Source organism: Eubalaena glacialis, chromosome 16 (assembly GCF_028564815.1).
Source record: "Eubalaena glacialis isolate mEubGla1 chromosome 16, mEubGla1.1.hap2.+ XY, whole genome shotgun sequence".
NCBI classification, from domain to species: Eukaryota; Metazoa; Chordata; class Mammalia; order Artiodactyla; family Balaenidae; genus Eubalaena; species Eubalaena glacialis.
In genome coordinates, this window is record NC_083731.1 from 78,563,799 (window position 1) to 78,585,403 (window position 21,605).

Genomic DNA, 21,605 nt, shown 5'->3' on the forward strand with positions numbered 1-21,605 from the left:
CTTTCTGGCTGTCTAATCATGGCAGCCAAGATTGAATGGAGGCCTACAGGAGGAAAAGATGGTAATACAGAGCAAAAAAAGGGAGAGAGAATTTTTGCAGCTCAGAAATAAATAACCTTGTAAATAGTGAAGAGCCTGTTTTATTTCAAAAAGGAAGCTAAAATTTCAGTTAAGAAAAAAAGAATCATACATCTGATCTTAAAAAGATAATAATGAATATAGGAAATTGTTTCACTTTGGAATTAATTGGTCACATAGTTACTATTCAGCATCTTTTAAGATTATATAAATCTTATAAATGTATTTAATTATAATCTTATAAATAAAGATGAATATATCATTTACCAAAAGTAATTCTGGAAACTAAAAAGAGGAGATAGGCAAATGTATTAAATGTATTTGTATTTGTCACCGCCAACGTTTGGAACCATTCCCTTTAGAAGTTTAAAATGCATAGGATACATTACCTCAAAATTGATAGATTGATTCAAACAATCATTTCTATTTTCTGTTGTTTCCCTGAATCTCTTTTCCACTATAGTTAGAACCTGGTTGGTTTGACCAGCAATCACTTGTAATGTGTGATAGGTATGCCATGCCAGGGAGTTATCATTTCCATGCAGAAAGCAGAATCCAGATCCATTCTAAAATCAATATGTTCTTGAAAAATTAACACTTCAGTCAAGGTATCTTTAACTTTTAGGCCAAAATTAATTAAAAAGCACTGATCATGTTTTCTTTAATATAAGCCTTTTACGCATATCAAGTTTTCAACTTCTTGCATTTTGATTTAGAAGATATCATACAATCATTTCCTGGTTATATAAGAGCTTATAATATGTGATGACTGTCTCTTGATTCTGACTTGCTATCAAATCTTCCCACCTTCCTCTGGATGATTCTAATTTAGAGAGGGTTTATAGAGCAGCAATACCCAGTCGCAAATGAGTGGATTACGCCAGGGACCCCACGATCCCTCCCTTTCCCCGGGACCTAAACGCAGGGTTTAGGAAGTCCAGTGGTGTTTACATATCTTTTCGCGGCAAGTGCAGATGCTGGATGTCAGGGGATCACCTGCCTTGGCCCCCTCCACTGAACTAGCCTAAGATTCCTGTCTCTACTCAGGTTTGTCTCTTGAAACCGTGGAAAGGAGCAGTGAATTATCTCTATATTGACTGTATCCGAATTTTCTGAAAATAGCCTGTTCAGTGTTTTCCATGAATCGTAGGACTGGAATGTGAACAATTTTCCTTTAATACTCCTTAAACATTGATGTTGTCCCAAGCCCCATTCCACCATGAACCTGACTTTTTAACATTAAGTAATCTTTGTTTTTCCCCCTTACACAAGAACCTAAAGTTTGAAATGATTTCTCCTTCAGTTTTAAAATTTCTACTTCCAATATTCATCTTCCTGCATGATATGGAGATTGGAACATCGTATAGAGTTAAGATTTGTAGGTTCCCATGTTGTTTGTGGTCATATTGTTGGCTTACATTTAAATGAAACGTCAGAGTTTACATAGAACTTTTATCTCTGATCTATTTTGATCCTCCCAACAATCTCCCAACAACAAGTAAGACAAGACATTATTCTTTGTTATATAATCATATACTCTAGTTTTTAAATGAGGAAGCAGGCATAGAGCTGGGAGAACTGCTTGGCCCAGAGTCACAGAGTTAATAGTGCCAACTCAGAGCTGGCACGTGGGGCTTCCAGTGCTCTGGATACAGCAGGCTGGCCATTCTCGATACCTGCTTCTTCACGTCTGCTTATTAAAATTTTGATCTTAAGGAAATAACTGATGCAGTACCTAGTTTAAGATTGAAATTTACAACATCATAACCCTTTGCAACAGAAGCCTAAGCGTTAGTCCCAGACACCAGCATTCTGGGGGGTGAAATGATTCACCCTGACTTCAGGATGTATGTCAGTGGTAGACAGAAACTTTCCTTTGTAAGTCAGTCTTAGAATAAGAATGAGAATCCTTGGTAAATCTTGTCTTTGCTCCTTACTCATTTCTCTTCTTGGGACTAGAAGAAGTTAGAGGTGTTTTATTAATGTAAGGTATTCATTTAGACATTCAGAAATATCCAGTTCAGGCCTGCTAGTGTCAGGCACTTGCTAGGCGCCAATAATGCAGAGATGAAAGAAACAGCCCCTCCGCTCAAGAAGCACACAGTTCAAGCCCCCTACATAATTTATAGATAACATAATTCACATAGCGGTTGAATTATTATTAGTCTCTGTAACAGAAAGGGTCCAAAGAAGGCAAATTGGAGCTAGAAGAAAAGAAACCAGAAGTCTTAATAACAAAAGAAGAATAAGGAGCCCCCAGACAATTGTGTGCGGAGACATTGAATGAGGTATCACTAAGAAATGGGGAAAACGGGTTTTAGCTTCTTAAAGGAACAAGAATACATAAGAGCATCATAAAGAGAGTTTAATGTGGGTTGAATCTTTATTCATGTGTCTGTCTTTGGAACACAGACATCTCATAAAATGTGTAATTTAAAAGTGAATTTCTTTTCAACAAATTCCTTTATCTGCATAGGGAAGTTATAAAAAAGTATCTCCCCAAATAAGAGTATTCTGTGCACTCATTCAATTTCAGTAAGAATGGATAAGCTTTCGTTTTACTTTATATTGTTTTCTTAATATTAAAAGCATAAGAAAACCACATTTACCTATCTTGAATTTTCATTACTGTAGTCCTCCTTAAAAACGTAGAGATTTCAAAATTTTGACCTCTTCTTAGATTTCTTAGAAAAACATGGGTTTGTTTGTTTGTTTTAGTTTTGTTCCCATTTAGATGGACGGCCAGTTTTTTTTTTTTTTTTTTGTAGAGTGACTCCTTCTGTTTAGAATCTCTATCTATACAAGCCATGACAAACATAACTGAGTGCCCCGTGGGTGCCTTACGTTCATCAATCCAAGCATGAGCTGATGCACTTTCTTGCCCTCCAGAAGCTTATAGTCTAAGGTAGAAACACTCATAGCAACAACCATTCATTCATTCAATATGCATTGAGAACCCACCATGGACTAGTGATGTGAGAGTTGCAAGAGTGAACATTTGAAAGAGGGAAATCTGGATGCCTTAGTTAATGACCTTCTACCATGACAGAAGCATCATTCCGTATTTCCCAGGCTTAAAACTTACTTGTATGTGACTCTTGAAATCCTGAAGTCTTTTTATTTATGCTAGTCAAATTTTACTTTTTTACAGTTATATAAAAATATTTTATGCAACATATGCAGATAAGAAGCAAAGCTGGGGAAGCAAAGAGAATTTTAATCAGCTTACTGGTCCAATTTGTCAATTGTTAAAATTTACATCAAACACCTTCAAAGGCAGATTGCTAGCTATTAATTTTTTAGCTCAGTCTTTTTCCTTTAGTGTAGAGATTTCAGCCATGTATTTTCTATAGAGGATCTTTTCTGCTTTGGGATTCCAAGAGAATTGTTGAAAACAAAATGCACGAAGAAAATCAAGAGAGCTGATGATTCATTCCCTGTGTTTTTAGAATTTTTTGCTGCATATAATGCTGAATCCTCCTTCCATTCTCTTTCCCTGTACCCATCAACTGCCCCTAGCACTCACTCTCAGCAGGTGAGTATTTCCAAAGATACTCTTTCAAACTTTGAACCGTTATCTTGACCCACCGTCTTTGTGGGGGCAGCACTCTGTGTCAACTCCTGTTGTAATGTCCTCACTGCTAATGCTCCATGTTAATTAAATAAATATTTCCTGAGCATCTACTGTGTGCCAGGCTTGTATTAGTTTGTAAGGATACAAAGATGATTAAACCGCAGTTCTAATCTTCAAGTTGGGAAACAAACGTATATAACACTATGATAGTGTCATAAGGGCTATGACAGCCCAGAGAAAGAAGGGGCTAAATCTCATTAATAGGGTCAGAGAAAAAAGACTTATAAATCAGGACATGAAGGATCTTGCCAGGAGAAGGGCCAGGAGGACATCAGCACCTGAGAAAACAATGAGAGTTAAGGCGCAAAGGCATGGAAGTATATGGCATGTTTAAGGAGCAGTGGCTAGTCCGATAAAAATGAATGGTAGAATTACAGGAAAGGGAGAAGATGGTGGTAGCCTAGTTGGTTGCGCTGAGATTGCACAGGGCCATGAAGGCATAATTTTGTTGTAGGTATTAGGGGGTGAAAAGGGATTTTTAGTAAGGCCATGATTTGATTTTTATCTGAATTTTGGAAACAATGGTACAGTGGTAGAGAGGATGGCTACACGTGAAGAGCCAAGAGCCAGGAAGGCTCCATGAAGTCATCCTGGAAAGAATTGTTAGGACAGAATTTAAACAACAATGCTTAAAATGGGGGAGACTTCAAAAGGGAAATGAAGCCAGGAATTTCACTGGATATGAGGCCAGAGAAAGAGAGAGGCATCAGAGATGAGGAGCAGGTTTGCCAATCGAGGAGGAGAGGTAGGAATGGGTCCCATTTTAGACCTGTCCCATGTGAGATGCTTCAGAAGCATCAGTGGGCAAGTAGTAAGGAACGGTGGGTAAGTCAGATGTGAGCTGACAATATGTATTTGAGAGACCCTGGCATATAGTAGTGATTTAAATAATAGAAATGTAAAATACCTCTCCCCTCAACCCAAGGAGAGATTTGTAAGGATAAGGATGAAAATGGAACCACGGGGAACATCTGCAGTTATAAGAGCACATCAGGAGGACCTTCAAGATGGCAGAGGAGTAAGATGTGGAGATCACCTTCCTCCCCACAAATACATCAGAAATACATCTACATGTGGAACAACTCCTACAGAACACCTACTGAACGCTGGCAGAAGACCTCAGACTTCCCAAAAGGCAAGAAAATCCCCACGTACCTGGGTAGGGCAAAAAACAAAAAAACAAAAAAACAGAGACAAAAGAATAGGGATGGGACCTGCACCTCTGGGAGGGAGCTGTGAAGGAGGAAAAGTTTCCACACACTAGGAAGCCCCTTCTGTGGTGGAGACGTGGCGTGGGCAGGGGGGAATGCTTCGGAGCCACGGAGGAGAGCGCAGCAACAGAGGTGCGGAGGGCAAAGCGGAGAGATTCCCGCACAGAGGATCAGTGCCGACCAGCACTCACCAGCCCGAGAGGCTTGTCTGCTCACCCGCTGGGGCAAGTGGGGGCTGGGAGCTGAGCCTCCAGCGTCAGAGGTCAGATCCCAGGGAGAGGACTGGGGTTGGCTGTGTGAACACAGCCTGAAGGGGGCTAGTGCGCCACAGCTAGCCGGGAGGGAGTCCGGGAAAAAGTCTGGAACTGCCTAAGAGGCAAGAGACCACTGTTTCAGGGTGCGTGAGGAGAGGGGATTCTTCCCCTGTCTGCCTGCAGAAGGCAGAGCACCACCTAAATGAGCTCCAGAGACGGGCGTGAGTCGAAGCTATCAGCTCGGAACCCAGAGATAGGCATGAAATGCTAACGATGCTGCTGCAGCCACCAAGAATCCTGTGTGCAAGCACAGGTCACTATCCACACCTCCCCTCCTGGGAGCCTGTGCAGCCCGCCACTGCCAGGGTCCCGTGATCCAAGGACAAGTTCCCTGGGAGAACACACGGCATGCCTCAGGCTGAACACACACTGGCCTCTGCCACCACAGGCTCACCCAGCATTCCAATTATAACTACTGTACCCCTCCCTCCCCCGGCATGAGTGAGCCAGAGCCCCCTAATCAGCCTCTGCTTTAACCCCGTCCTGTCTGAGCAAAGAACAGATGCCCTCAGGCGACCTACACGCAGAGACGGGGCCAGATCCAAAGCTGAACCCCGGGAGCTGTGCGAACAAAGAAAAGAAAGGGAAATCTCTCCCAGCAGCCTCAGGAGCAGCGGATTAAATCTCCACAGTCAGCTTGATGTACCCTGCATCTCTGGAATACCTGAATAGACAACGAATCATCCTAAAATTGAGGAGGTGGACTTTGGGAGCAACTGTAGACTTGGGGTTTGCTGTCCGTGACTGATTTGTTTCTGATTTTTATGTTTATCTTAGTATAGTTTTTAACACTTGTTATTCTTGGTGGCTTTGTTTATTGGTTTGGTTGCTATCTTCTTTTTTATTATTATTATTTTTTTAATTTTTTATTTTAATAATTTTTAAAATTTATTATTATTATTTTTTTCTTTCTTTTTTTCTCCCTTTTCTTCTGAGCCGTGTGGCTGACAGGGTCTTGATGCTCTGGTCTGGTGTCAGGCCTGACCCTCTGAGGTGGGAGAGCTGAGTTCAGGACATTGGACCACCAGAGACCTCCCAGCCCCACATAATATCAATTGGTGAGAGCTCTCCCAGAGATCTCCATCTCAACGCTAAGACCCAGCTCCACCCAACGGCCAGCAAGGTCCAGTGCTGGACGCCCCATGCCAATCAACTAGCAAGACAGGAATACAACCCCACCCATTAGCAGAGAGACTGCCTAAAATCATACTAAGTTTACAGACACCCCAAAATACACCACCAGACACAACCGTGCCCACTAGAAAGACAAGATCCAGCCCCACCCACTGGAACACAGGCACCAGTCCCCTCCACCAGGAAGCCTACACAAGCCTCTGAACCAACCTCACCCACTGGGGGCAGACACCAAAAACAATGGGAACTACGCACCTGCATCCTGTGAAAAGGAGACCCCAAACACAGTAACTTAAACAAAATGAGAAGACAGAGAAATATGCAGCAGATGAAGAAGCAAGGTAAAAACCCACCAGACCAAACAAATGAAGAGGAAATAGGCAGTCTACCTGACAAAGAATTCAGAGTAATGGTAGTAAAGATGATCCAAAATCGTGGAAATAGAATGGAGAAAATACAAGAAACATTTAACAAGGACCTAAAAGAACCAAAGAGCAAACAAACAATGATGAATAACACAATAAATGAAATTAAAAATTCTCTAGAAGGAATCAGTTACAGAATAACTGAGGCAGAAGGATGGATAAGTGACCTGGAAGATAAAATAGTGGAAATAACTACCGCAGAGCAGAATAAAGAAAAAAGAATCAAAAGAATTGAGGACAGTCTCTGAGACCTTGGGGACAACATTAAATGCACCAACATTCGAATTATAGGGGTCCCAGAAGAAGAAGAGAAAAAGAAAGGGACTGAGAAAATATTTGAAGAGATTATAGTTGGAAACTTCCCTAATATGGGAAAGGAAATAATCAAGTCCAGGAAACACAGAGAGTCCCATACAGGATAAATCCAAGGAGAAACAGGCCAAGACACATATTAATCAAGCTAAATTAAATACAAATACAACCAAAAATTAAATACAAAGAAAAAAATATTAAAAGCAGCAAGGGCAAAGTAACAAATAACATGCAAGGGAATCCCCATAAGGTTAACAGCTGATCTTTCAGCAGAAACTCTGCAAGCCAGAAGGGAGTGGCAGGACATATTTAAAGTGATGAAGGGGAAAAACCTCCAACCAAGATTACTCTACCCAGCAAGGATCTCATTCAAATTCGACGGAGAAATTAAAACCTTTACAGACAAGCAGAAGTTAAGAGAATTCAACAACACCAACCAGCTTTACAACAAATGCTAAAGGAATTTCTCTAGGCAGGAAACACAAGAGAAGAAAAGGACCTACAAAAACAAACCCAAAACAATTAAGAAAATGGTAATAGGAACATACATATTGATAATAACCTTAAATGTGAATGGATTAAATTCTCCAACCAAAAGACACAGGCTTACTGAATGGATACAAAAACAAGATCCGTATATATGCTGTCTACAAGAAACCCACTTCAGACCTAGTGACACATACAGACTGAAAGTGACGGGATGGAAAAAGATATTCCATGCAAATGGAAATCAAAAGAAAGCTGGAGTAGCAATTCTCATATCAGACAAAATAGGCTTTAAAATAAAGACTATTACAAGAGGGCTTCCCTGGTGGCGCAGTGGTTGGGAGTCTGCCTGCCGGTGCAGGGGGCACGGGTTCGAGCCCTGGTCCGGGAAGATCCCATATGCCGCGGAGCGACTAAGCCCGTGGGCCACGGTTGCTGGGCCTGCGCGTCTGGAGCCTGTGCTCCGCAACAAGAGAGGCCGCGATAATGAGGGGCCCGTGCACCGCGATGAAGGGTGGCCCCCGCTTGCCGCAACTGGAGAAAGCCCTTGCACAGAAACGAAGACCCAACACAGCCATAAATAATAAATAAATAAATTAAAAAAAAAAAAAAAGACTATTACAAGAGACAAAGAAGGACACTACATAATGATCAAGGGATCAATCCAAGAAAAAGATATAACAGTTGTAAATATTTATGCACCCAACATAGGAGCACCTCAATACATAAGGCAAATACTAACAGCCATAAAAGGGGAAATCGACAGTAACACAATCATAGTAGGGGACTTTAACAACCCACTTTCACCAATGGACAGATCATCCAAAATGAAAATAAATAAGGAAACACAAGCTTTAAATGATACATTAAACAAGATGGACTTAATTGATATGTATAGGACATTCCATCCAAAAACAACAGAATACACTTTCTTCTCAAGTGCTCATGGAACATTCTCCAGGATAGATCATATCTTGGGGCACAAATCAAGCCTTGGTAAATTTAAGAAAATTGAAATCGTATCAGGCATCTTTTCTGACCACAACGCTATGAGATTAGAAATCAATTACAGGGAAAAAAACATAAAAAACACAAACACATGGAGGCTAAACAATACACTACTAAATAACCAAGAGATCACTGAAGAAATCAAAGAGGACATTTGTCATTAGAAACAAATGACAATGAAAACATGATGACCCAAAACCTATAGGATGCAGCAAAAGCAGTTCTAAGAGGGAAGTTTATAACAATACAGTCCTACCTCAAGAAACAAGAAAAATCTCAAACAACCTAACCTTATACCTAAAGCAATTAGAGAAAGAAGAACAGAAAAAACCCAAAGTTAGCAGAAGGAAAGAAATCATGAAGATCAGATTAGAAGTAAATGAAAAAGAAATGAAGGGAACAGTAGCAAAGGTCAAGAAAACTATAAGCTGGTTCTTTGAGAAGATAAATAAAATTGATAAACCATTAGCCAGACTCATCAAGAAAAAAAGGGAGACGACTCAAATCAACAGAATTAGAAATGAAAAAGTAGAAGTAACAACTGACACTGTAGAAATACAGAGGATCATGAGAGATTACTACAAGCAACTATATGCCAATAAAATGGACAACCTGGAAGACTGAACCAGGAAGAAATAGAAAATATAAACAGACCAATCACAAACACTGAAATTGAAACTGTGATTAAAAATCTTCCAACAAACAAAAGCCCAGGATCAGATGGCTTCACAGGAGAATTCTATTAAACATTTAGAGAAGAGCTAACACCTATCCTTCTCAAACTCTTCCAAAATATAGCAGAGAGAGGAACACTCCCAAACTCATTCTATGAGGTGCCCATCACCCTGATACCAAAACCAGACAAAGATGTCACAAAGAAAAAAAACTGCAGGCCAATATCACTGATGAACATAGATTCAAAAATCCTCAACAGAATACAAACAAACAGAATCCAACAGCACATTAAAAGGATTATACACCATGATCAAGTGGGGTTTTTCCCAGGAACGCAAGGATTCTTCAATATACGCAAATCAATCAATGTGATAAACCGTCTTAACAAACTGAAGGAGAAAAACCATATGATCATCTCAATAGATGCAGAAAAAGCTTTCGACAAAATTCAACACCCATTTATGATAAAAACCCTCCAGAAAGTAGGAATAGAGGGAGCTTACCTCAACATAATAAAGGCCATATATGACAAACCCACAGCCAACATCATTCTCAATGGTGAAAAACTGAAACCATTTCCTCTAAGATCAGGAACAAGACAAGGTTGTCCACTCTCACCACTAATATTCAACATAGTTTTGGAAGTTTTACCCACAGCAATCAGAAAAGAAAAAAGGAATAAATGAATAAAATAAATAAATAAAAAATAAAAGGAATCCAAATCGGAAAAGAAGCAGTAAAGCTGTCACTGTTTGCAGATGACATGATACCATACATAGAGAATCCTAAAGATGCTACCAGAAAAGTACTGGAGCTAATCAATGAATTTGCTAAAGTAGCAGGATACAAAATTAATGCACAGAAATCTCTTGCATTCCTATACACTAATGATGAAAAATCTGAAAGAGAAATTAAGGAAACACTCCCATTTACCATTGCAACAAAAAGAATAAAATACCTAGGAATAAACCTACCTAAGGGGACAAAAGATCTGTATGCATAAAACTATAAGACACTGATGAAGGAAATTAAAGACAACACAAATAGATGGAGAGATATACCATATCCTTGGATTGGAAGAATCAACATTGTGAAAATGACTGTACTACCCAAAGCAATCTACAGATTCAGTGCAATCCCTATCAAACTACCAGTGGCATTTTTTGCAGAAATAGAACAAAAAATTTCACAATTTGTAGGGAAACACAAAAGACCCCGAATAGCCAAAGCAATCTTGAGAAAGAAAAACGGAGCTGGAGGAATCAGGCTCCCTGACTTCAGACTATATTACAAAGCTACAGTAATGATAACAGTATGGTACTGGCACAAAAACAGAAATATAGATCAATGGAACAGTATAGAAAGCCCAGAGATAAACCCACGCACATATGGTCATCTTATCTTTGATAAAGGAGCCAAGAATATACAATGGAGAAAAGACAGCCTCTTCAATAAGTGGTGCTGGGAAAACTGTACAGCTACATGTAAAAGAATGAAATTAGAACATTCCGTAACACTGTATACAAAAATAAACTCACAGTGGCTTAAAGACCTAAATGTAAGGCCAGACACTATAAATCTCTTAGAGGAAAACATAGGCTGAACACTCTATGACATAAATCACAGCAAGATCCTTTTTGACCCACCGCCTAGAGAAATGGAAATAAAAACAAAAATAAACAAATGGGACCTAATGAAACTTAAAAGCTTTTGCACAGCAAAGGAAACTATAAACACAACGAAAAGACAAGTCTCAGAACGGGAGAAAATATTTGCCAACGAAGCAACTAACTAAGATTAAGCTCCAAAATATACAAGCAGCTCAGGCAGCTCAATATTAAAAAAACAAACAACCCTATCCAAAAATGGGCAGAAGACCTAAATAGACATTTCTCCAAAGAAGATATACAGATTGCCAACAAACACGTGAAAGGATGCTCAACATCACTAATCATTAGAGAAATGCAAATCAAAAATACAATGAGGTATCACCTCACATGGGTCAGAATGGCTATCATCAAAAAATCTACAAACAATAAATGCTGGAGAGGGTGTGGAGAAAAGGGAACCCTCTTGCACTGTTGGTGGGAATGTAAATTGATACAGCCACTATGGAGAACAGTATGGAGGGTCCTTAAAAAACTAAAAATAGAAGTACCATATGACCCAGCAATCCCACTACTGGGCATATATCCTGAGAAAACCATAATTCAAAAAGAGTCGTGTACCCCAGTGTTCATTGCAGCACTATTTACAATAGCCAGGACATGGAAGCAACCTAAGTGTCCATCAACAGATGAATGGATAAAGAAGATGTGGCACATATATACAATGGAATATTACTCAGCCATAAAAAGAAATGAAATTGAGTTATTTGTAGTGAGGTGGATGGACCTCAAGTCTGTCACACAGAGTGAAGTAAGTCAGAAAGAGAAAAACAAATACCGTATGCTAACACATATATATGGAATCTAAAAAATAAAAATAAAGGTTCTGAAGAACCTAGGGGCAGGACAGGAATAAAGATGCAGACGTAGAGAATGTACTTGAGGACAGGGGGAAGGGGAAGGGTAAGCTGGGACGAAGTGAGAGAGTGGCATGGACATATATACACTACCAAATGTAAAATAGATAGCTAGTGGGAAGCAGCTGCATAGCACAGGGAGATCAGCTCGGTGCTTTGTAACCACCTAGAGGGGAGGGATAGAGAGGGTGGGAGGTAGGGAGACGCAAGAGAGAGGGGATACGGGGATATATGTATACATATAGCTGATTTACTTTGTTATGCATCAGAGAATAAGACAACATCGTAAAGCAATTATACTCCAATAAAGATGTAAAAAAAAAACAACCTCATTCGTCTGTCTTGCAAAAAAAAAAAAAAAAAAAGCACATCAGCAGAGACAAGGGGACAATGAGAATGCAGTAACGGAAGTCAAAGGGGCAGAAAGTTTTGAGATGGAGGAAGAGGCCAGAAATGTTAAGAGGGCAAGTAGCATGAAAACTGAAGGGAGGTCATGAGAACTGGAACTAGGTCATAGAATTTGGCAGCGAGGACACCACTGGTGACCTGTGGAAGGTCCATTTCAGGGGGCATGTTTTCCCAGGGGGTCATTATGGGACTGCCCCGGGGCTGACTCCCAGGCTAAACTCCAAGGGGAGGCTGCCCTGCAATCAGTACCTGGTAGGGTGTGGGCAAAGTACCCAGAGCCCATCAGTCCCAGGACCCTCATTCACCCTGATCCTTGGTTCCTTAAGTGCCTAATTCTCTCGTAATAACCACGGCATATTCTGGGATCCCAGCTGACACATTTTCATAATTTTAAATCCGAGGACTCCAGATGATTCTGTTTTATTGTTGAATTAGAGATCTCTTTCCTTTTACCCTGAAATCGTCTTTGACTCCTTTTCCCCCTCCTCTTCCACGTTTCGTTGGTCACCAGTCTTCGTGGCTCTTCCTCTGCTGTCCTAGGACTCCGCTTTCTCACAGCTGCAGAAACCACTTGCTAGCTGGCCTCTTCCCTGCCTTTGCTCTCTGCCCCTTACATCTGCCCTGCGCCCTGATGTCAGACTTGTTGCCGTTACTTACCGTCTGCTAAATAAAGTCTGAACTCTATTCTCAGATGAAGAACTGTCTTGATTTGGCCACAGTCTTCCTTTCCAGCTGTATCTCCCATGTCTTCTCTGGACTTGTGCTCCAGCCTATAAACCAACTTAAATTTCCACCAGATACTCCTTGGACTTTTCTACCTCATACCTTTATTCCTATCTCTTTCTAGAAGCCTTCCTCTGTCACTTCTGGTCAAAAGCGCACACAACCGGGTTGGCCCCGCCGACATCTGTGAGGGTCTTTCCCACCTCCCCAGACCTGTGACAGTTGATTTGGCTCCTGGGCTACAGGTGACATGCTGTATTACCCTCCCAAGTCGTAAGGTTTCTGAGGGCATGTGTTCTTTACACATCCTACAGTGCCTTCAAGTTCATGGTCACTACTAAGTAAATGTTGACCAGATGAGTGAATTGAGGAACAATAGGATCTTTTCAAGTTGCTTAGACTTCCTGAGGTTCAAGGGCCTTTTTGTAAATATTTATTAAATAATTAATTCATAGAGCCATGTTCCTTTCTCCATCCCCACTGTTTTCTATTGACCTCCCCACTTGCCATTGTTCTCAATAGATAAGATAGTCCCTTTGAATTGGACCCATTGTCTCAGTTTAAGAGAATGCAGACAAATGGAGAGAATTAGGGCTCCATCTCACCTATGAGGTGAGCACCTATGAAGATAAAATTAGGAAAAAAGCATTTATTCTCAAGAGTTCCCCCACCCATTAGACGCTTGTCTATTTTCTCTTTGCCTCAGTTGACTCCATCTGCTTTTTTTCTTTTTTGTTTTCTTCTCAGTAATGTGGCAGGCAATGGACAAGGGCTGGGAAAACATATTTTAGAGTATCTACAGCCTCCTCCACGATCAGGGAGAGAGGGAAAGTCTAGGGCAAGCAGCCAGATCTCCTGGGCAGCATGCCTGAATCACCACCCCCTGAACACACAGACGGATACATAGACCCATAGACATGCAAACACGATCCCTCCTCCCCTGCCTGCAAGTGCAGTGGCATAAATAAATGAGCCATCTTAAGTGCAAAAAGCAGATAGGGAAACAGCAAGATCGGTTTTCAAGTCCAAAAGGTTAGTCACCTTGTAATGAGATAGTCTTGCGTAGAGATTGTTCTGACTTTGGGACCAGTTTGAGGCATTTAAACATTTAGTTTTCACTTGCTGTCTGAGCCTGTTACCAACGAAACTGTAAAGGGAAGAAACCCTTTAAATTCACAAAGGGTTTGCTAACATAACATACACATGAGCTTAGACTCATTTAAAAGAAGCAATGAATTCTAACAAGGAAGCCAAGTATTTCCCAATTCCAGAATTTTTTTAGTAACTTTCATATTCAATTGTAAGTTTCGGGAGACAGGGAACACTAGACAGAGTCAGGCACATGGTAAGTTCACACTGTGTGTGCTGACTGGTTGATTACAGAATCCTGAATTCATGGCTCCGATGAGTAGAGTAGGATCATCCATCTGAAATGATGAAGGATGAGGTGAGGTCGAATCTTTCATGGGGAGTGATGTGCTGTGACAGATTCAAGCTATAGTGTCCCTGATAGGCTTAGGTGCCCCTGAGAGGCGCATGGACTAAAGATGGTAGAAGTCAGCCCCACAGATTTCTTCCACAGCTCTTTGGTGGCTGGTTATATAATTGATCATCACGGGATATGAGAATAAGCCAGTCTAAAGTTTAGCACTTCTCATTCAGGAGGTAACAAGCAGAGCAAAGGATACAGGGTTTAAAATGTGCCCAGACAGATCTGAGCAAAGTAAACCAGAACTGGATATAAGGCAGTGGATCTGATGAGTACTTTAGTAATTCAGATGTTAGTGACTTCGATTGAGATAACTAATTGTTAGACCTGCTTGGCCATTTAAAAACAACCATATGAAGTTGAATTTTTCCCATTCAAAATAAAGAATTAGTTAATACAGGCCTCTGTAAAATAACACCGTTTGTTAGTTGAATTTTAATGAGTTCTATTAAATAAGTGACAAAGCCCTTTTTTACTGGCACTCAGGGACTTCTGGTATTACAGGATTAAAACACAACTGAACTCAGTATGTGTGTCAAACTTACTTATGAAATGAAATTAATTATTCCAGCAGTGATCCAACCATAAGGTGTGTGATGTTTTCTGGAGGTCAAGAACCATTTTAAGAAGTTGCCAAGAGGATGCTTTTTAGGTGGCCAAGAGGAAGAGTCTGAACAGAACTCTGACCTTAAGAGTGCAGTCGTTCCCAACTTAAAAGCGGATCGTGTTCGAAAAATGTTTGATTGTAGATGACTTTTTGGAACTCGAACTTCATTTCTCCAGAGAGATGGCAACACAAGTAGAAGCTGTGAGCCTAGTGGCTGTCAATAAAGGAGGTGGGTTCGAGTGCCCCAGTGAGAGAGAAACCTACACATCCTCAGCTCTCCAGACAGGGGCAAGAGTCCTTGACATTTCCTGAGGTGCCAGGACAGGCCACTCATAGGAAAAGTGTGCAGTTCTTTGAGTAAGATGCGAATGAGACTCAGTTCTAGCTCTGCTGCCTTTGAGCTGTTCGTCTTTGGGCAAGTTACCTCTCTGAACCTGTTTCCTCATCTCCAACAGGAAAAATGACACCAACCTACAACGCAAGTTTTCTCCCTCCCTCCCTCCCTCTCTCTGTCTTTCTCTCTCTCTTTCTCTTTCTTTCTTTCTCTCTCTCTTTCTTTCTTTCTGTCTCTTTCTCTTTCTTTCTTAAGGTACATACAATGCACCTCTAGCCTTAATCCTCTTCAATCAATCAATTTAACCACATCTGATAGTTTTTGCCTCTTAAATCTCTGTGGAATGTTTCCATTTCCCTCCACCTCCACTGCACTACCTTAGATGGAGCCACACCATCTCTCTGACCACAGGACCTTTTAAATGTGCCCCTGTCTCTCCTACCTGGACATTCGGCTAAGGGGTGTCCCTGCTGCCATTATTGTTCCCGTCTCAACCATTCTTGACAGGGTAAGAGCTCTTCAGAGCTTTTTAAAATGCAGATCTGATCCCCTGGGTTCCAGCTTAAAATCATCCAATGGCTTCTCATTGCGCTTTGGATAAAACCCAAACTCCTTAACTTGAATTTCAAAACCCTGCGTTATGTGACCCCTGCCACCTCCTCCATCCTCATTCATAAGGTCCTTCCCTCCAACTCCACTTGGCTGCTATGCTAACTTGTTTAGGTCCCTTCAGAGCACCATATTCGCTCCCTCCTCCGTGCCCAGCCATGAAACAGGTGGTCCTCTTGCCTTGGAACACTTTCCCTCACTGTGCCCTACTCTCCTTCCCCTGGCAAACTCCTACTAATCCTTAGGATCTGGCTTCACTACCTCTTACCCTCTCTGTAGGGTGTAGGCCAGTCTTAACCCCATAGGTTGTTAGGATTCCAACAGCAACATGCAGTACTTCCCCTCTCAGAATACTCTGTTGTGATTACTAGTTGAGTTGTGTGATTTCCCTGCAGGTTAGAAGGCTGGTGCAGTAGGGAAAGTGGTAGTAAAGAGTGCAGAGATTTCGGCCTCCACCCTGTATTCGCTGGTCAAGTTGCTTATCATCTTTATGTCTCCTCATCTATAAAATAATACTGCTTGCCTCACAGAGTTATCCTGAGAGTTAAATGAGATAATATGTGTGTGTGTATGTGTGTGTATATATGCATATATGTGTATATATTGGGTTGGCCAAAAAGTTCATTCGTGTTCTCCTGTAAGATGTTATGGAAAACTCAAACGAACTTTTTGGCCAACCCAGTATATCCATATAAAAGGTTTAAGTGCATTAACTAGTCCATAGAAAATAAGTCTTCAGTAAACTGAGATGCACGCGTAATGAATACTTAGTAAACGCAAGCTTTTTGTTGTTGCTTTGTTTTGTTTTTTTTAAAGCTGAGTATTGCTACGGCTGTTCTCCTGGGAGTGTACTTTCTCTTTTTCTTTATGTTCCATTGGCTTGGTAAGATTAGAGTCCCAAAAGTAAAACTGTGAGTACTGTGTTTGCTTTCCCATTTGCTCATTTTTTCCCAATCTGCGTAGCCTGTAGGAGTGATGTGAAGACGTAAAGTGATGTAGAAAGTGGGCAAAGAAAATATCATGTTCACAAAGCCTGTTTTCCAGTCAACTCCTAGGGGATCCCATGCCTTATTAGCTGTGGATTCTGCCTCTGCCCACAGTTCTTTAGTCCTTGCCTGTTTCAGAGCCCTCCTATTAGAGGCACTGGCGGGGCAGTGCAGTGCCAGGAGGCCCAGGCATCAGGCTCATTCAACAAAGACAGGACCACAGAATGCAAGCAAATTAAAGCATTCTCAGTGCTTCCTACTTCAATGTGCCCCCCCCCCCAAAAAAAAAAAATAAGGGTGTGTGTGTTTTAGATGGAGTCACCAAATACATTTCAAAGGCAACACACAAATTAGTGCAGCATGAGTTCTGTGACATTTGGTAAAGGTCTTTGGAGAAGATGAGAAAACAAGGAGCTTCCCAGTTCCATGGCCCCTAAGGTTTGGTGCAAACACTGTGTGTGAAAAATCACCGAACATGTACCTCACCACTGAATTTTGTGAGGGTCGACTTATTACCCCTGTTACCTGGTAGTCTCCAGGCTTTAGAAGAGTTCTTGTCATTTTGATTTTTTAGATTAGTCACTGGGTTTGTTGCCCCCAGAGGCACTTCGTTAATGATTCAGTGTGAAGCCCTGAAAGGACTCGGCTTCCGGGAGTTAGGGGTAGGATGGGGGCTGCAGTGGTTCCGCGTTGGCATGAGGCTGAATTGACACCTTTGATGTAGCCTAAGACAGAACCCGCACCTCCCACTGCTGCTGGGAAGACGTCAGCCTTACGCAGAAAAGGCATCTGCTGAGGAATCCTGCATCTCATTCAGCCTGCTCTGGGAGCAGCCTTAGCCATCGTTAACTAATCCAGCCGCTTCCCTCCTCCTCTGCGGTGCTGGGCTTAGTGCTAAGAAGGGATTTCGCCTCTTGCTCTTGTCAGGTTAGGCACTGAGACTGTGTCCATGTTAGAACTCATAGAAGGTAAGTTAAATGCATGATCCCTCTCCCTCATGGAAAGATGTTTATTTTGCGCCCTGGAGGACATTTGTGTCTCATTGCTAATCCTACTTCGTTGGCTGTGAATGTAAAACATATAAAAATGTTGACATTTTTACAGGCAAAATACTGGCGATCTGATACCTCTTTACAGAGTCATGTCTTTAAGTGTTTTATCAGTTCTTAGAGGTGCTGTTACTCAGAGAAAAGAATGGCTTGCGTGAGTTCTGTGGCTTTGATTCCTTTTAGGGATAATGTTTAAAAGTCTTGAGAGTCAGGTTGATTCTCGTGATGTAAACCTATTAAAAAGCAGCTTTTATTTTCGACAGCAGTCCAGACTAACGGTGAGGAGTTCCTGAGTGTCTGTGCCAGTTACTTTGTCTTGCTGGAGGCAGGTCCTTCTGAGTTAGGCTGGGGGATGTACAGGGCGCAAGTGGATGTGGGAACTTCTAGAAGTGAGTTCTTAACTCTAAAAAGACAGTGATCTGTTTTCACAAGTCACTGGGACTATCACTTGTGAGCTGTGCTAATATTTACTCTCACTGGGTTGTACTGGGAAGCTAAACTAAAGAAGGAAGCATGCAGTCCATTGAAAATGTCTCAGAACCGCATGCCTAAAATCTCCGTGGGCACGGTTAAGAGCATCATTCATAAATTCATCAGGAAAGTTGTGCAGAGTACATTATTATTCTTTTTAATGTAACCTGCTGCTATATTCAACACCGGCTTAACAAAAGCAGTGAATTTCTGAAGAAGGTTTCTCCCAGAAGCTATTTTTCAGGACTATAGATAAAAAGGTATCTGGAATTTTCGCAAATGTCCCTCTTTAATTGTTTGTTGCTCTGAGAAGATGATTTGTCGTGAGAATGCTCTAATAAGCCACTTTTTCTCTCTGTGCTTCTAGTTAATGGAACCCCTGGTAGTCAGCTCTCTACTCCGCGCTCGGGCAAGTCTCCAAGCCCATCACCCACCAGCCCTGGAAGCCTGCGGAAGCAGAGGGTAAGGAAATGAGCAAGCTCCTTGTTTAAGACCTGTCCATGTCTCGGTGCAGATGGCACAGGTGCCAGCAAATAGCCCTCTCATGATAGCGCTGCTTGTCTCTAAGGAAGAACCAGGCGAGGGCAGGAGGTGACCGACCTTGGGTCACTTATTATGGCTGTGGTTTCTCTTAGCTAGGACTCGGGGCTTTAAATTTCCCTGTAAACTTGTCCTGATCTTAATTCCAGGAAGAATAGACAGTTGCTGCTTCACTTTGAAATACCTCACTCTTTTTGTCTCGAGCGCACAAAGACGTTAATGGCACTGGATTGTAAGCTTCCTTAGCTGAAATGAGTTTCATTAGAGACATCATCACTGGTCACCAGCCTTCCTTAAGAAGGAAAAGGAAAAGTGCCTGGATTGGAGGTGGGGCGGGCCCTGGTGGGAGTTGCTTTAGGGCAAAGGATGGTGGTCCAGAGCCCCTGAGGGTTTGTGCTGCAGGGATGGTTACATGTGACCTGTGTTTTTTGTGAATGAAACCCACACCGAGCACCTCCTCTTTCATCATGACCTGCATTTATCTTTGAGCTTCTTGTGTAATAATGGAGAAGTTGATTGAGCTTGGAGACCAAAGTCAAAAAAGTTACCGGAAACAGTGTTCGTTTCTCTATGCTGAGGAAGCGGGTGGGATTAGCTTTTCTTTCAGGATGGAAGGACTACTGTTCGGAACCCCTCACAACCTCTGCGGTTTGTCTTTTCCAGTAAGACCAAGGCAAGAATCAAAGGAGTGGGACGGGGAGGAGGGGCCTGGTACAGTGGAGGCAACAGGAGGCCTTTCATTGTCCTGATTTCACAGGCAAGGTGCGGAGGGAGGTGTGCTCTAGGAGGTTTCAGGATGCTGCTCCCTCCCTGAACATTTTAAGAAGCTAGGGCTCTTTGGCAGCTTTTGAACTCAAAGATTGGATTCATGAATTTCGTTTCTTGTACTATGTGCTTTAAAATGAGACTTTTATGTTCCATACATTTAAACCGCCTCCAAGAGGGAAGCTCCTCTTTGCAAGCCTCCTGCCGAGGTTGTGTCCACACACCCTCTAAGGGGGGGGGGTGAATGAGTCAGCCCCCAGTCCCCTTTGGAGGCTGGCCCGCCGTGTAGCAGGTCGCACTGCCCTGCTCCACTGAACCGCCTGGCATCAGGTCCAGCTGGTTCTGATTATTGGATGAGGCCTGGAGCTGGGCACCGGCTCCTCCACTAAAGGGCTGTGTTATCTTTGATAAGTCTGTTATCCTCTCCCGGCTTCAGTCAAAACAAAACAAAATAAAAGGCTCTTTCCAGATAGAAAACCCAATAATGCGACTCCAGTTCCAGCTGAGTGTTTTCACTATGGTTTCTTCGTGGCCACAGTCTAATCTGGCATTTTAAAGCACAGGAATCATTAGTGAACTACCAGAAGAATGGGCCAAGTTCATTTAATCTCCTCAATGTCTGTGGTCGAGTGGAGGAAGGGCTAGTGGACTGAGTGATGCTTTTCTTATCAATGTTACCCAGTGAGGCCCCCATCTGTAGAGGCAGCCATTAGAAATAGGACAGATTGGGGACTTCCCTGGTGGTCCAGTGGTTAAGACTTTGCTTTCCAATGCAGGGGGTACGGGTTCGAGATCCCTGGTTGGGGAAGTAAGGTCCCACATGCTGTGTGGCCAAAAAACCGAATCATAAAAGAGGCAATATTGTAACAAATTCAATAAAGACTTTAAAAAAAAAAGAAAAAAAAAGAAATAAGACAGATAGGGCCCTCTTGCATAGAATAGTCTCTCTTTTGAGGTGTATACTTTGGAGACTACACCTGGCATAGAAATCCCTCTTCATCCTTTGGGCTAATTAAATTAGATTCAGGATTTAGCTCATGCTTCGTTGTTGAGATTAGATGAGAATGAGTGAGACTCCCTGCTACAGATCTGAGCTTCCCTCCTCCTGGCTTATGGTGGAGACTTCCATCTTGGGGATGTAAAGTGCTTGGCTCAACTGTCCCTTTGTTGGCAGAATGAGGCTAGAATTTGCTTCTTCTGCCCTCTGTATTCCCTACTTCACTATGAGTTTGTCCAACTGAGGCAGAAAATTTCCATCCAGCTCCTAGCAGCTGTGTGGCCAATGGCTTATGCAATTAACACTGCCAGCGCTTGGGAAATGATTATAAGGGATGGCTCTCTTGTAGATTCTTCATTTTGTCATTTAAACTACCAGTGCAAGCTCCGTACTTGACAGGGAAAAACAATCTCGTTTGTTTTAAGGAGACAAAAGGTTTATCATCATCTGAAAACATTTATTAAGCACATGTTGTGAGCAGAGCACCAGAGAGTTTAGAGATGGTTCAGTTTCCAGGCTTTTGAATTGAGGCCGTAAATGAACATCCTCCATCCATGTACCATGTCAATGAGTAGAAACATTCCCAGCTGCTTTAGTGAGAGGAGCTTTCATCTTGGTGTGGAGGCAACTGCATCAAATAATCCCTCCCAGTTAAAATGAGCCTAGAATATCCCTAAAAACTGATCCTGTTTCAAATTTGGTTAATATTCTTCTCAAATGGCTATACTCCTATGCAGGAAATACTGAAATAAGTGAAAGATGGCAAGTGCTAAAAGAAGACACTTCAAAGAATAAATTAACTCTTTTTATTGCAAATTGGAAAACA

General features: G+C 41.8%; 1 protein-coding gene across 5 annotated transcripts in view; it reads left to right on the forward strand.

Moving 5' to 3' along the window:
* DCLK1 (doublecortin like kinase 1) overlaps positions 1-21,605 on the forward strand; it is a 335,395-nt gene that overhangs the window by 238,938 nt on the left and 74,852 nt on the right. For all 5 annotated transcript variants that reach the window (XM_061171238.1, XM_061171239.1, XM_061171240.1 and 2 more), the window contains exon 6: positions 18,845-18,939. In XM_061171238.1, the coding sequence (XP_061027221.1) occupies positions 18,845-18,939 (95 nt within the window). The remainder of the gene's footprint in view (positions 1-18,844; positions 18,940-21,605) is intronic.